This window comes from Nilaparvata lugens, chromosome 5 (genome assembly GCF_014356525.2).
Source record: "Nilaparvata lugens isolate BPH chromosome 5, ASM1435652v1, whole genome shotgun sequence".
Lineage (NCBI taxonomy): Eukaryota > Metazoa > Arthropoda > Insecta > Hemiptera > Delphacidae > Nilaparvata > Nilaparvata lugens.
Genome location: NC_052508.1, coordinates 61,870,098 through 61,887,208, shown reverse-complemented (window position 1 = coordinate 61,887,208; position 17,111 = coordinate 61,870,098). Strand labels below are relative to the sequence as shown.

At 30.8% G+C, this 17,111-nt stretch overlaps 2 protein-coding genes across 8 annotated transcripts in view; one reads left to right on the top strand and one right to left on the bottom strand.

Annotated features, from left to right (window-relative positions):
* Nucleotides 1-16,044, bottom strand: part of LOC111052875 (embryonic polarity protein dorsal) — a 42,577-nt gene extending 26,533 nt beyond the window's left edge. For 3 of the 7 annotated variants that reach the window (XR_005571415.1, XM_022339686.2, XM_039428995.1), the window contains exons 1-2: nt 7,850-8,170; nt 2,258-2,353 (exon numbers count right to left, since the gene is read on the bottom strand). Coding sequence is in view for 3 of the 7 variants with exons in the window: in XM_022339686.2 (XP_022195378.2) it covers nt 2,258-2,312 (55 nt within the window). In the remaining 4 variants the exon portion in view is untranslated. Of the gene's footprint in view, nt 1-2,257; nt 2,354-7,849; nt 8,171-12,401; nt 12,466-15,913 lie in introns of those variants that run through there. The other 4 variants (XM_039429000.1, XM_039428996.1, XM_039428997.1 and 1 more) reach the window with 4 other exon arrangements.
* LOC111057537 (mitotic spindle assembly checkpoint protein MAD1) overlaps nt 8,183-17,111 on the top strand; it is a 49,807-nt gene continuing 40,878 nt past the window's right edge. The window contains exons 1-2 of the mRNA XM_039429001.1: nt 8,183-8,680; nt 10,689-10,908. Of these exons, the coding sequence (XP_039284935.1) occupies nt 8,352-8,680; nt 10,689-10,908 (549 nt within the window). The 5' untranslated portion in view covers nt 8,183-8,351. The remainder of the gene's footprint in view (nt 8,681-10,688; nt 10,909-17,111) is intronic.

Here is a 17,111-nt window from a genome sequence, read left to right as displayed (position 1 = left end):
TCTATCATTTCTGAATTAATTTCAATAAAACATAGGCGAAATGTGAAATTTTGAGGGCCAATAATTCAAATCAACATTGATTTGTTGAATTTCAAACTCTATGTTTTATTTTTTGCACAATTTATTCCTAGTTCTAGCAACATGAATAATCAAGCTTCAAAGGAAGATGAAGACTTTTCAATCGATTCAATTCTAGAAGGAGGAAAATTGTTCAATTTTAGATATTTATAATTAACCATCACATTAGATTACACAGATCAATCTGGAAATATAGAAATACTTATTTTAAATATTACATCAAAAATATTTAATATAGTAAAGGTTTTAATTTAAAGGGAGAAGAATACCACCAGAGATAACCCTGGATATTGGGTCTATATTAATTCTGAAGTTTCTTATTTTAATGAGAAGACTGGACTCTCTTCAATGAGTAAGATTGGAAGAATATTAAAGATAATTGATTATTAATTAAACAAATCAAACGTGTTATTCTCATGCAAGAAGATGGCATTACAGAGAAACGATACACATCAAACACAAAACATGATTGTCACACAGAAGTGATAAAGATGAACATTTCAGACCACATACACCCAAGTAGAATAGAAAAAGAGAACTGTACCACAAAAAAGGAGACAGGACCACAAAAATAGAAAAATGTATGAAGACAAGTAGTATCATGCAAAAATAGAATTAGGCTACACTTTACAATACTAAATCCAACAAACAACGGTTTCATCAAAATCATCAAAGTACTATTTAAATTGAACAAACCGACAACGAAAACAAACATAACGAAAAAACAAATAGAAGAGTTAATGATTGGAATCTTTGAACAGCTTATTTTGCACAAAAGCAGAATTTTTTGATGCTCGTTTGGGAGAGCACGTCTAATCAATAATTCAAGTCACTATTATCTTTGATTATTGATAAGTATGTACGTATCCATAATCAAAGCTATTATGTTATGTTCTGCTGCTCCATGTTATGTTCTGCAGAACATTTTATTAGTTTCAATTACTTTCTTATGAGTTATCTAGGTTAGTTATTATTGAGATTTTGGAATGTTAATGCTGAAATAATGCTATAAATTTCTTGAATATACAACATTTCAAGGTTTTTGATTTGGGGTAGGTCATATATTTCCCGTGATATGAACTTTCGTTATTTATGATTTATTCTGGAGATGAAAATCGCTATTTAAAAAAATTGCACAAGAATTAAATGAAATAAATATTATTTATTCACTTGAATAATACTCTCAAAAATTTGCTAATTTGTGAATTTAAACAGTAGAAAATTCATTTAACATAACATATCCCCTTCAGTACTGACTTACTATTGTAATAGTCTATGAATAGTAATACTAGTCTATTGTACAGTCACTATTGTTGTACTCTCAGTGAAATATGAGCACTATCAATTTAATGTTTTTTTGATTAAAATTGTATTCAGATTCTGGCATATTCTTTACGTATGAAATCATATAATTTCAAATGTGCTCGGTATCTTTATAGCACTATCTAAATTATTTCTTCATTCAACCATCAACTGGTTCAATCACATTATTTGATATATCAACCACTTTTTAATATCTAAAGTAGTGTCCTTTCCAATGAAATCTGCTCTGCTAAGCTTACATAAAAATTTAATTCCATTTTATGAGTATTATTTATTTTTTCTTTTGAAATATTATTAGTTATCTATGAATATTATCATGATATAGTTAATTACTTATACCTGCGCTCCGACTTGGCTTTGCAGGTATTATTTACTCTTTTTAATTCAATAATTGAAATTGTAAATTATCTGAGGCTGAAAAAACACACTATTTGTATATTTTATTATCTAACATTAAAATAATAAACAAATATAATATTCAAATCTAATTTGAGTTCAGAATTTGGACTTGAGTTGCCAATCATGTTTGAATATAGTAAATATTCTTTGAAAATTACAATAGCTTATCCAACTCAACTATATTTTTCCCCCTCTACAAGTAGATTAGTATTATTTGAATATTATTATTTCTGTAGAAAAAACTCGTCACAAAAGGAAAAAGTTAAAAAGAGAAATCCACCACTAAGATGCAACCAGAAAATTCCAAATTTTCGTAATTTTACAACCAAACCAAGTTTTTTGACGATTCTACAGCATAGAAATCATCCCCATTGAAGCGATTTCTCAATCTACAGGGTGTGGAGGAAGGTAGGCGTGGGGGCGGGGATGCTTAATAAGTACAACAGGTAGTACTTACTGACATCACTTATATGAATAGATGGCAACCCATCCGACTCTAGGTCCGGCTCCATGTCGCTTAGCCACTAAGCGATAGTGACCACCAACCCATTGTCTGAAAAACCAACACCCACCTCTCTCAGACCCATTACAACAAATCCCTGCCACAAGTTGTGTAACTTATCAGCTGTTCCCACACTGAGATTCATTTAAAACTGTCAGCAATGCTTTCCATTCAATAATCGTCACAATTTCAAATGAATCTCACTATGACAGCTTCTTGCAACAGCTGATAATTACCGGGTTCCATTATCATAGATTTGTATCACAACATATAGACCTAATCTGTTTTCAGCTGATGAGTCTTGTGTCAAGTCCCATGGATTTAAAGCCTAATTTGGACTAATCATTTGAATTATACAGAATCCAACAGTGAAACCACCTTAATTTTGAAGCATCTAAATTTGAAAATCTACTTTGTGGAAATACTTGAGGACTGAAAATTTTATGAATTGAAGAACTACAAGACTTAACCTATTTCGGACTATGTGTTATCTAAATTTGGGAGAGGAATAGCACAAGGTTACCTTACTTTTTTCTCTGATAACCTTATCATTTTGATAATGTATTTATTGTTTACATGAATAAAGAATGAATAAATGAATTTCAAATTTGGTTACAGAGAAAAAACATGAAAGATACAGCATTCGTTCACAGAACTCTGTGTTCTATACCATATTCCATTATTATGTTTGAAATGATTAACACCGATTGTCGGCAGACACCCAGAATATCCTGTGATTGGCTAAATCTCATCAACAGCTGATTCTCAGCCAATAAAAGGACAATTCTGAGTGTCAGTCAACAATCGGTGAGTGTGAAAACGGCCAATGAATTGGAGATCCTAGAAAGTTTGTTATAGTTTCAAATGTCATCTCTCTTGGAATGGCTACCACTTCCTCTGTGAAGCACTCAACATTTTTGCAGATCTATTGGACGATGGTCTGCCTTTACTCCCAGAAAAAATAATTAAGAGATGTAGAATGACACACAGTTCTTTCAAGAAAGATTATGTAAATATGCCAATGGAGGACTTCATAAAATTAAGATAGCTAAGAGATGTAAATGACAAGGTATGCAAGAATGCAAGGTAGATCAATAAAGTTACATTGGTCTTCTGAAAATTAGGGATATTTAATTGCCTAATCCTGTATTTGACTAATGAAAGCTTTAGCCTATATTGAAAAACTGAAAAAGTAATACTTTCTTATATTGTTTCAATACAAAAGTTGTAGGCCCTATGTATTTTCTTATTAGATCATGGAAAAATAAAAGTTTAGATGATTTATCCATAACTTAGCAAGTTCAGGTGTGTTTCCTATTTATACAGTATATTCTATTGGGTTGATTTATATTTATAAATAAAAAATATACAATGGAAACTAACCTCGAATAGATATGGTGCTATTTGTTGTAATACAAATTTATTGTAATGAAAACAAGGCTTTCAAAGTGAAATACATAATAGAGTTTCACTTGCGACTGTCAGCATTTGTAGAATGAGAAGCATTGGTGTTATAATACCATGAATGCTGACAGTTTGAAGTGAATTTGATTCAAACCATGTGAAACCACCCTCCCAGTCACACACACAAACTCACAAACCCCCAGAAGACAACAAAAAAGCGACACAGTGCAAATTGAAAATAGGAATAATATTGTGGAAATCAACAATAAAATGAAGAGAAATCAAGAGGAAATTCCAAGAGTTTGGAAATGAACAACTAAGAATTATATTTTCAATAAGTTTCATAATGAGTTTTCCTCTAGAGAAAGAGTATTTATCCCGTTATTCGTAAGGAACTGGCATTTAAAGCTATTTTTAAATCAATTGAATGCAATTAGAGTGAAAACAATAAAATAATAAAAATTATACAGGCCACTGTTAAATTGAATGAAACAAAATTCGTTTGGTATTTTAGTTGGTAAGTTATTTTAATTTGAGATATATCTACAAAAGTGGATTTATTTGATAAAAGTAATTTTATTTGACCTTTTGTTTTTATAAACTTTATTAAATTGTTCTTATGAAGGTTCCCAGATAATAGCCTATAATAATGAAAGAAAGTGGGATACAAAAATTGATTCACAATACTGCAGATGATGTATTAGACATTACTGTCGGTGTCAATACTTTTATGGAACAGAGTAAACTGAGTTTCCATTACTATTCTCTCAAGTAGAATAAGTGGGATTTACTGATAAATAAATATTGAGACTAATAAGTAAGATGCGTTTAATAATGATGATGCGTAACGCATCATGCGTAAAGATTTATTAGGTATAAATTTATGATACGTGAATTTACGGCCCGTGAATTATAATTAATATCAAATTGTAAATTTGATGATGTGTGAAACTGATTCAATATGTGAGAAATGTGATCCAAGATGAATGACCAATAAATTATTGGTTCACTCACATCCGGACTAGCTCAACGTGATTCATCCCAATGACTCATCTCTACAGCTTTCACCCAAAAATCATCAATATTACAAATTTCAACCGATTTTTTCTCAAATTCGCTTCAATACAATCACTAGCAAACTTCAATACTACAAGTATTAGTTGTAAAATACAACTTCACTAGTTATTCGTAAATGAAAAGCACAAGTAGTGTAGGGAATTCCCAGACCTGGACATTGACCTACTTAGCTTACAAAGTAAGACTCACTTTAAACTGTCAGCATTGTTTAAATGGGAAGCATTGATGTTGTTTATGAGGAATGCTGACAGTTCAGAGTTGGTAATCACTGTACAAATCCACTACCATCTTGGGAGAGCAAGAGACAGAGTGAGAGAGAGAGAGTGAGAGAGGAAAAGAAAAACTGGTAAATGGATGTATTTCACCTGTAATTATTTCATAATAAAGAAAAACCCACACACTACATAATCCCGAAAGCAATGATACATCTACATGGATGTATGCATATTAATCAAGGACATACCGTACTAAGCGATTCTGCAGAGCTTGAAAACGGCAAAGCTCGTATTATTTTTATTTATTGTATTGGGCAGGATATTTTCACAAATCTTTTTTCTATCAAACAATTTATTGTACTGCGTAGTCTTGGAGAATTTTCAACTCATCCTCATACAACACTGTAACTATCTATCGTTATAAATTATATGTACCAATTAATTAATTGGCAAGTGAAGTGTAACTTACATCAATTAAGTTCGACTTCTTTAGTTTCTCGCGGTTCAAGTTTCAAGAGCAAGAATGCTATAATTTTACATTATTCTTATAGGCCTACTGTTTGCTACAGTTGAAAATTTGAAAAGATAGATTTCAAAATTGTATTTAAAAATAGCTTAATATTCCTAAGCTATAATTTGAAATTAAAATAACAATAATCTTGTTTCAATGTAGTTGGGATGCAAATCATTTAATTATTTATTTCTATATAAAATATAAATTGATTGTATACGTATACATTATATTATAAAAATATAAAAAAACAACTTCTATACAAATTTTTATAGATTCAATCAAGGATTGATGTGTTGAATTTTGATTATTTTTTATTTGTACTATTATTTTTATAGTTTATGATTTTTTGTTGAATAAAAAAATCTATGAGATAGTAACAAAGAAGAAACACCGTTTTAAATATTATAACTCTCTGATAATCTACTATTAATTGTCTATATCATTTAATCACTCTAATCTAAAACTTATATCATATTCAAGGAGGTCAGATTATAATCAATAGGGAAAGATTTCAATAATATGTTATTTTCTTTTTCGACTAATGTATTGTTTGCCCTATTCAATCAATAAATAAAGAATAATAACTCATTAAAATATGTTATTGATATTGTTAAAAATTAAAATGGTGTTCTAAAACCTAACATATATTATACATTATTAGCATGTATTTTAAACAAGTTTAAATCAGAGAATATTTGAAAAATCATGTAGCATATTTTTATTAGGAAGCTAATAATTCATCCAAGACAGCATCAACTAACTAATAACAGGCTACCTACAATAATAAATGGGGTCTCCGATTATTCAAATTTTTATTTTACTTACATATTTGAATAGAAAAATCTCAAATTACTATATAAAATGGACATGATTAGGAGAATTAAAATGAGCTAGAAGGAAGTAAAATGGAATTGGTGGAGTATACAATTTTCTTCTATATTTATGAAAGTTATTTAATTAATGGAGCATTTTTTTAGTGTTCAGCTTTGAAAGCGATTCCTAACAAATTAGTTTATGATCAGCCACCAAAAACTGTGCAAAACCAGAAACTGTTTATTATGTAAAGTTATTTTTAAATTAAGTCGTAGTGTACAAGAGTAACTTAATAGGATGTGGGAGCTGCATTTAGATAGGTCTATGAGAATGTAGCAGCTTTTTATTAAACAAAGGAAAGGTAAATTCTTAGAAGAAAATAGTCCTTACCTGCTAATTCGGGACATTTACTAAAATAAATTATGCTATCTTCTATATGTGAATGAAAAAGAAGTAAATTCAATTCAAATTTAAGAAAAGTTTTAAAAAATTCTCCTTGGACAAGATTCTCATGCATAATTTACATAATAACTTCCTTTGGATTAAGCAAATTTATTGCTACGGTAGGCTACATCTTTTTTAATTATTACATTTTTAAATTCATATCTTGTTCATTATAATTATAATTAATTTAGAAAAATTAACTAGAATAGGTTCAATAAGAGTTTTAGTAATTTTTCAATTACAAAAACATTCTAAAATTATATTTAGTGCTCACAAGACTCCCCAGAAGTCCATAGCTAATCAAGTTAATATAATCAAATAAGTTTATAATTAATTCAAAATAACATGTGTCTTTTCATACACTTTGAATAGTGAGATAGAATTTCAAAAGTTAATTCATTTATACCTTTAAAATAAACGATTATTAAAAATATAAGGGTTTGGGATTAGTCTATTTACAGAAAAATACCTATATAGGGTTCATACTTGGCTAACCTTTAATTAAATATTTGAAGCGCCTTATTTTATTTATCTTAGAAATAAACTATTATTAAAAATATAAGAGATTGGGATTATTTACATAAATATTGTAAGATTCTTCCTTGCTAACCTCCAATTAAATAATTAAAGCTCTTTCTTTATTTCAAAGATTTAATATTAACTTAAAAGTAAGCTGATATTTATATTTTGACCCATTGTTTCTCGAGTTTAGTTCAAGTGGCTACTTCATTATGTTTCTTTGAGAAACACAAAACAAATTCATTACTGTAAACTGTTTAAACAAAGTTGTGTTAATAACGACAAGCATATATTTATAATTTGATTTATATAAATTGAAAAATAATTTAAAAATTAAGAACAGAGCAATAAAACATAAGAAACTACACTTGATTTGTCGTTAAAAATTGAAATAATTTGGCTTCATATTAAGTTAAGTCAAAACAAAACTCAGCATTCATAACCTAAAACTTTCTAAAGAATGAAGAATCCGCATCAATTTCATCAATAACAACAATATCATGCACACACTTAATTGAGTCTGAAATGCTCATCAATAATTAAAATTAAATAATATCTTACCCGAAAAATGATTAGTTTACTGATATCCAAGATGCAAATATTTTCGTCAAGGTCTTGTCTGTAAACTTCCTCCTCTATTCAAACACTTATCACTACAGTAAAACTTTCTGATTAGATGAACATTCACCGTCTAAAATTGGCACAATACTAAATTGATTATATATTATCTCGCCCTAAAACTATATTTCCACTATTAAATTTAAGAAAATGAATAAACAGGGTTAGCTGTATGTGTATTTTTGGAAATGAAAATAAAATGTGAAGTGAACTGTAGAAAGTCAAGTTTTGATCGCAATAACATCTGACTCGAGACCCTATTGGCTACTGAGCGAAATACCAGTCTGTGAATGCGAGGTCGCGCTAAAGCCCGCTGATTTCAAACAGCTTCTACGCATGGCAACATGCGCAAACATCAAACAACTAATTTTCTAATTTCATTGTTACCGCCTAGTAACAAACGATTTTAACTGGATTTTAACATCAATTTCACTAAAAAAGTATTATGTCTTCAACAAAAAATACTCCAAAACATAGCATTGAATGTACAATTGAGGGCCATGGTGATTTTATCAGGCCCACTGATATTGGATACAAAAAGTATCCAGGTAACAGCATCAAAAAACCTACTATTAGGCCGCCATGTAAGAAAGGCAGACGCAATGTAAATGTGCTGAAAAATCTCTCAGTAAAACAAATTCAACGCACTTCTAGCTGTCAAAATTTAAGTGGAGAACAAAATAAAGATTTCGGACTATGCAACAGTAATTCAAAATCCTGCGAAAACATAACATTAATTGGAAAACAAAAACAATTTTTCTTGATCGGCCTACGGTAAGAAACCCTATCCACTACATACAAATGATTCTTATTTATCAATTTAGACTTTTAATAAGAATACCTCATTATTATAATGAAATATTAAATTTCAATTTCTATAGAATAATTATTTGCAAATTTTAAATAAATTATCAATCATAAACCTCTCTCAATAAATATTTTCATGCTCTATGCTACATGTTTAAATAATTGTTAATGTCATGACATTTCATTTAGAGAACTATTATAATTTTCTCGATATAATCTCTTTATAATTTTTTCTATAAATTATACTAATTTTAAATACCCTACGACTAACCATATTTTTTTTTTGAATGACATCAATCTATTGATTTATTCAACATCTATATTTTAAGCTTAGGTTCCGGTAATTTGGTTGGTTATTTTACCAAATTTCCACTTTGATTTAAGTAAAAATAACACAATAGCATCTCCGTCACCTATAAAAATATTATAGTTCAAATAAAAATCCCAGCTTATAAGATTTAAAAATAAAAATTTTATGTGTATTCCTATTTCATTTCAATTTGGGAAAATTATATTAATTTTGCTTATTAAATTACTTGTATTTACATTCAGAAGTGTTTTTTCAAGTTGACAGTATGATAATTTTTATTCCATGAAAAAAAATACCAACCAGATTGATATACCTAATATTGATTGATGTTTGTGCACAAGGGTATTGATTAATATGAAATTGATTAAATTGACATTATAAACTTATTATTACATGAATAATATCCATATATAAAAAAAGAAATGAATTAACTTATACATGCGGAATAGAAAATACACGATGAACGCATCATCACTAGGTCTATTTTATTTCTTATTATTAATCAATCTCCATTTAATGATTTTAAAAGAATTATACAATTTGTATTTCAAACTTTACGCAACGATCCCAACCAAAAATCATCTTTCTATATATGATTCCGTCGCGTAATTTGTTAGCACGCGCGATTCATTGATGGAATGTTGTGGCACAGAGGAAAGAAACACTACTTTAACACACTTCAAACACTTTATGCTTATTCCGTGGTTGTGGGTTCGAGACCAAACTAATTTTTTTGGGCTGATAATATTTAACTCTGATAAAGATTATCCACGTAATTTTGACAAAATAGTAAATAACTAGTGTTTTCCTGGGTTGGAGAGCTCGCTCAAGAGCTGTTGTATTGTAATCTTTAAAACCCGCAACTTTTAATTATATGTACAGAATTGATAAACATCATCTGAACAGCTAACTATTTTTCCAACAAGAATAATCTGACAGTAGGTTTCATTGTGGATTCTATTTGATATAACAAATTACTCGGTCGCTTCAACAACTTTGACCCTCATATGAATCGAATTTAATTTTTTCAAATGAAAAGGTGGTCATGTGATAAATGATTTCTAACAAAGTTCCAAGAGAAAACAAATGGTAAAAACCGCACATAGATAATTATTATTTCAATCTATTCAATTTGTTGATGTGAAAGTTGAAAATTATGTTCCATATTAATTCACTAGCTGGAATCATGTCTGCTCTGTAATAGCTCTCAAATAGCCTCAGCTGATGTTATAAATGGAAAAACTGTAGCAATTGCATGAAATTGATGAATTCTTTAGCTGACTTAATCACAAAATGTTTTTTCTTATGCACTTTCAATGTTATTTCTCTATCCTAAAAAAGAACGAAGGAGTGAGTCAATTTTGTTGTCCAACAAACTTGACCAGTAAAACAGTTCGAAGAATACGTGGTCAAAATTTAAAGTTGATTGATCACTTCTTTCTTAAGTTATTGTATAACATACAAACAGACGGATAACGACTTAGGGTGTCTTCAATAAGCCGCAAAGGTGCAAATTTTCCCCGGTGCAAAGCACGGGTTACCTGCTAGTTCTATTATATAATAACTAGGAATATTGCTTTATTTCTAACATTAGTTTCTCTACAAAAATGAAAAATCACGTAAATTTTACGTAAAATCTTTAGAGAATATAATTGATGTTTACAGACAACAATCAAAAACAATGATGATGAAGGGAGCTGAAGAAGAGCCTCAGGTTGTTTTCCCATCGGCCGAAGGTGACACCCAAAGAGCAACTCTTGATAAAACTTTGGAGGAGGAGGCAATAATGAGAGAAACGTTCACAAATTTCATCTTGAACGCTTGGAGAAATCTGAACAAAAAGAATAAGGAGCTCCGAGAAGAGAATGAGCTACTCAAAAAGCTGGTAAGTGAGCCTAAAGTTTCAGAAGAGAAGCAAACCTCTCCTACAGTTTTATAAATATCGAAATTCACTTTACAACAGTAAAGGGTACTTACGTGCAGCATGTTACGTAAAAAAGATGACTAAAATCTCATGATATAGATGTCAAAAAATGAGGTACCTATCCGGCAAACAGAAGGAGGTCGGGTTCGATTTCCGGACTGGTAGATAATTTATGTTTGAACTAGTAGCTCTTATTCCTTCTAGCTGCTCTCCCTGTTATCAATATATTTACAGTACACGTAGCAGATGTCTTCGCGGTGGTTGGCAACAATTAATAATTGTAATTTTCAACAATATTATCAATTCAGAAAACAGAGATAATTCAAAGCCCAAACTATAACTATTATTCCGAAACGCTGTACTTGCAATAGAAATTAAATCATGACCAGTTTTGAATTGATTCAGAAGGTGATGTTTTTTGTAAGAGCTGTTATAAAAGTGGAATTTGATAAGTTGTATGATTTTCCTTATTTTGAATATGTCATAGCCCATCTAAATCTACAATTATTTCAGCGATAAATTTTCAATTACTCGGATAATCAAACAAAATTTAGTTAAAAATATTGTTGAATCTTGACAAATTTTTCATTGAAAAGTTTTCATTTCAACACATTGATAATTATTATTTATCGACATTGGATGATTAATTTGATAACTCAATTCGTTGAATTCGCAAATCTCTGATTAATTTGAATCTGTCGGTATTTCTTTTAATTTAAATCATAGCTATAAGTTAGCTCAACTGAAAGTATAAAGTAGATCATACTATTATAGTTAATTTCACAGACTTGCGACCTGCATAGAAATTTAGTTGAAAGTATATGTATTTCGAGTGAGAAATAGCTATAACCACGTTAAGCAATAAGAAAAACTCTAAAAAAGAGAATTTTGAAATGAAATTCATTTTCAAGATTAAGAAAAACTCTAAAAAAGAGAATTTTGAAATGAAATTCATTTTCAAGATTACTGAGTGACTGATTATAGACGTTTTCGAAAACAGTTTTTCCTATTAATAGGGTAGTTTCCCCTGATCAAAGCACGTTCAAAAACTAAATAATAAATGAGAGTGATTATAGAGAACATGAAGGGATTGAATTTACAAACGAGAGGTATGGAAGATATATCCGAAAAATTAAAAAAAAAACAGAAACCAACATAAAAAATCTTGATATTATCCGAAGCTGAGAAAAACATAAACCAAAGGTCTGGCAGCAAGAAGAAATACCACGGGCATAAAAAACACGAATAAGTAAAATTATTCAAGTATCATAACAAACAGAAAGAAAAATATAATACAGAAGTCTGCTACAACAATAAAATATAACTTATATAATGTTTCCAAGTCAGTACGAACAAGATGTATAATAGGCTAATAATATATGCCCTTTATGAAAAAGTTATGATTTGAAAGAGTTCAATTTTTTTATAAGGAAATATTGATAGATACTACTCACAGTCATGTAGAGAACGATCCATTGCAAAACATTTTTCATAGGAAGGCATGTTGATTTGAGAGTCGAACAAAAAAAACTACAATAACCAGACCAGAGAAAGAGCTGATAATGTATGCAAGAATATCGAAGAATAAGAACGTAGTAGATGAAACTTGATATAAGTCAACTGTAAAATAATTGAGACGAGTATTTTGTGAATTAGCGCAATCACTCGATAAAATGCCGATTCCACTTTGATGCTCCAGGTACCGTGGCAGATCTACAACTGACAGTTGTGCTTTGTCACCAGAGAGCGTTTATCGAGTCTTCTCCATCACGCAAAATGATCTGCAATCCTCCCCCCCTCAACCGCAACATAACTCGCCAAATCTCCGTCTCTGATGTGATTCTAAAATTGTGATAAATATTTTGTTTCCCCTATACTTATTTTTAATGAGATAAACTTTAATGTTGCTTTTCCACATGTGTTATTTGTTGTTATCTATTATTAAACTATTCATTTTTCCGGCAAAACAATACAACAGTCCGCAAACAAATATAGAGACCACGACCATACTAATTTTCCTACAGACATGAGAGAAAAGGGTGCCACTCCACACTGTTGTAGGTTTCTCTCATTTGGAGCCTCTTGTTTACTTCTTCTGCGAAACCAAAAGTCCGATTGTTTTATTGCTTGCTACACCTCATACGTTCGATATGGAAGTTTTAAGATGTTTATTTAATAAATTTGCCGGCCAGTATAGCCGAGTCGACTAAGGCGTTGCACCCTTCAGTCTGCTAGTACTACGCTGGTCGCGGGTTCGAATCCCGCAGAATCCCACCGAATAGGCATGGACGGTTTGAACATCTCATTGAATCACGCCTGCACTTCTCATGTGGGAATCATCCGAAAAACTCAAAGCTCAGCTGAGAAGGACATTTATGTAGTTAATTAATCTATGTCACTTATTACGAGGCGTATAGTGATTTATTTAGTTCAGTCAGTGAATATTATTTACTTCCAGTAGCCATAAAACGTCTACCTTTAATCTTCTAAACCAGTCATAAATATTGAAAGTTCTAATAGCTTCAGAATAACTAACTTTCTGATGGTTTGTCAACTCACCTAAAACTGTGAAACCATGTAGCTCTCATTTTCATCATCCTTCAAAATTCCAATAAAACTTAAACATGATATTCACATTCTTCTTTGAGAGAGAGAAGAGAGAGAGAGAGAGAGAGAGAGAGAGAGAGAGAGAGAAGAAAAACGTGATACTTTAGTGAACCACTCACACAGTTTAAACCTTTGTTGAAGCATGAATTGCATGTGAAATAACTGAATATTATGTTCTGAGTTTTAAAAAGTCTCTAAATATAATTATTATGTAAATTATAATAATATTTAATTCTTTATTAAAATTTGAAATTTGAAATTTATTTATTTGCCATAACATTTTACAATCAGTACTTACATTAAAAACATGATAGATACTATAAGTAATATTATAAATAAGTAAATTTATATAAAAGGCACTACCGGCATAAGTGGAACTTGTTCGCCAGCAGTGAGTGCGATTGAAAATTACAAATATTATAACATTAATTAAGACTAAAAGTGGATATATACTATAATATCCATAGTAGAGAATCAAGAAAAATCTGGTGTGGTACACTCACACAACTTTCCTTGCTCATATTTGAAGCTACGATCAGACTTGTGTATCTGTGTAGCTTATATATATAATTGTTTTCAGAGTACTTTTTCCTTTGTGTAAACTGTGAAATTCGATGATTTTTTTAGTCATCATTTATGGTCTCGACTATGTGTTCTTTTTATGAACTGCGCTACCTACCTACTTCATGCACGAGAAGGAGGTTACTGAGTCCATTTCTCAAGGATGGGGTGGACCCCCTATTAGTTTCCCAGGAACGAGACTCATGCCAGTTGATAGAGCTGATAAATAACTATACAGGGTATGAATTTGAAAAGAATCGGTCAAGTTATTTTTGAGAAAATCGTGAAAAACATGGTTTTTTAGTAATTATCCGCCATTTTTCTCAAGAATATTACGGAACTCCTGCAATTTTCCCAGAAATGAGACTCGTGTCAGTTGATAGGGCTTATAAATAGCTATCCATGGTATAAATTTGAAGAAAATCGTTAAAGCCGTTTTCGAGAATACCAAGAATAGCACGGCTTTTTAGTCATTATCCGCCATTTTTCTCAAGGATATTACGGAGCTCCTGAAATTTTCCTAGAAATGAGACTCATTTCAGTTGATAGGGCTTATAAATAGTTATCCATGGTATGAATTTGAAGAGAATCGTTAGACCCGTTTTCGAGAAAACCGTGAAAAACATGGTTTTTTAGTAATTATCCGCCATTTTTCCGCCATTTTGAATTCAATTTTATTGAATTTCTTATTGTCGGATCCTCATGGTATAAGGACCTTAAGTTTGAAATTTCAAGTCAATCAGTTAATTAGTAATGGAGTTATCGTGTTCACAGACATACACACATACACACATACACACACACACACACACACACACACACACACACACACACACACCACACACACACCACACACACACACACACACACACCACACACACACACACACAGACCAACACCCAAAAATCATGTTTTTGGACTCAGGGGACCTTGAAACGTATAGAAAACTTGAAATTAGGGTACCTTAATTTTTTTGGAAAGCAATACTTTCCTTACCTATGGTAATAGGGCAAGGAAAGTAAAAACGTACTATAACAGACGTATTATACACTATGATCTTACAGTTATTACAAAATTATCATTTCATACACTTATCTTAAAATAAACTCTTGATTTTACCCACTCTTCTATTTCACTACTTAGTTTTTTTGTTATTCTATTGTTTATAAAGTGAAATGGGACTATATTAGCAAAGTATTCCATGAAGTATGTGAATTGATGTGTATTTATAGTTAATCTTGTAAAGTTTCGAGTATAAGGATTGAGTACAGACGGACGAAGGTTGTGTAAATGTGTATTCAAAGTAAGATGCTGCTTATTTCTATTGGCATGTGTAATAATTTTCCATACAAAGACCTGTCGTAGCGTTGGAACCCCAAATTCAACAAACAAATTCCTGCTTGGATACAGTCTAGGCCGTTTTAGAGCGGCTCTAATTAAATGCTTTTGCATTCATTTGAAATACATCACTTCAAGAACCCTTTTCAATAATAAATTTATATTTCATCAACATGTTTTATCTTGTGGAATAATCTAGCTTCTATATGAACCTCCAATAAATTCTATTATAGTATAATGCTGTTGATATAGTCAGTAGTAAAATCTTCAAAACGGGCAATGAAAGTAGACAATGTTTCTTCAGTTACCTAGTCTATGAAAATGTCTTTTAAAAAGAAACAACCGTCACTCTTGCATCACAAGAGTTTGAATACATGTTTCTACTTCAAAGATACCTCTACATTTTCTATTATCAAAATTGAATAAAGTCTTTCTAGTGCTACAATACATTACTTCTTACCTTATTTGTTCGCTGAAACGTCCTGAAACTAGATAAATAGACTGAATTTCATCCCCTCGATAGGATTTATTAGTAATGTAGCGAAGCACTGGTCACCTAACATTATTCACAATAAATTATTGATACTGACCTACAGTATTGTCTTTCTCACCAATATCGATTCAAGAGAATTTTTGCCTCGTTTCCTCCGTTAAATTTCTTCTTACTCTTTCTCGGTCTTTCTTATTTCTCTCTCTCCTTCACTCTCACTCTCTTTTAGTTCTAATAACATTCTCGGAATCTGTTATTTTTCTCTCGCTCCCTCACTCTCACTCTCTTTTAGTTCTGATAACATTCAAATTATTTTTCGTTAATAAATCTTGATGACTTATGACCCTGTGATGAAGTCAATTTAATGAATCCTCTCATGCACGTCATAAATGCATGGGAACTAAACGTGTACAGCTTCTTTCCTCTTACACCACCAACAACTATCAAAACTGAAGACATGTTGCACCCGGAGAAACGCGTTTCATGATACGTGAAATTTGGTTTCAGTGAAACCGATACAAGAGAATTAGTAGTGCAAACCGAGTTCCCTTGAAACGCGTTGTGAGGAAACATGTCTGAAACTAACATTTTTCCAATTAATTCTCATGCTTCCCAAATGCATGAGATGCTGACAGTTCAAAGTATAAATAATTATAAATAAGTATAAATAAATACCGTACAAGAAGAAAAATAAGACGGATGATGGATAAGAAGAAAAAAAAGAGAAAGACAGAAGAAGAACTATAGAGGAAGGAGATTGATGACGAATTTCCATCATCAGCCATACAAAATATTCCTATTACTTGGATGATAAGATGATATCGAATCGATGGTTTCAAGCATTCCAATAATTGAGGAACTATTTTTATCATAATTATCATTAAACGAAAATCCTAATTAAATACTGTAAATCACCCCGAAGACTTCTGCTTTGGTGTAAGGGTAAACATTCCTGACTAGAAATTAGAAGGTGTCGGGTTCAATTCCCGGGCTGGCATATAATTTTTGGATAGTAGCGCTCATCGAATTTCCATCTAGCTGTTAACCCTGTTATCAATATTTGCAGTAGCAGAAGTCTTCGGGGTGATTAACAGCATTTAATTAAAGGATTTTCATTAATCATAATTATGATAAATAATTCTTCAATTATTAGAATGATTGAAACCAT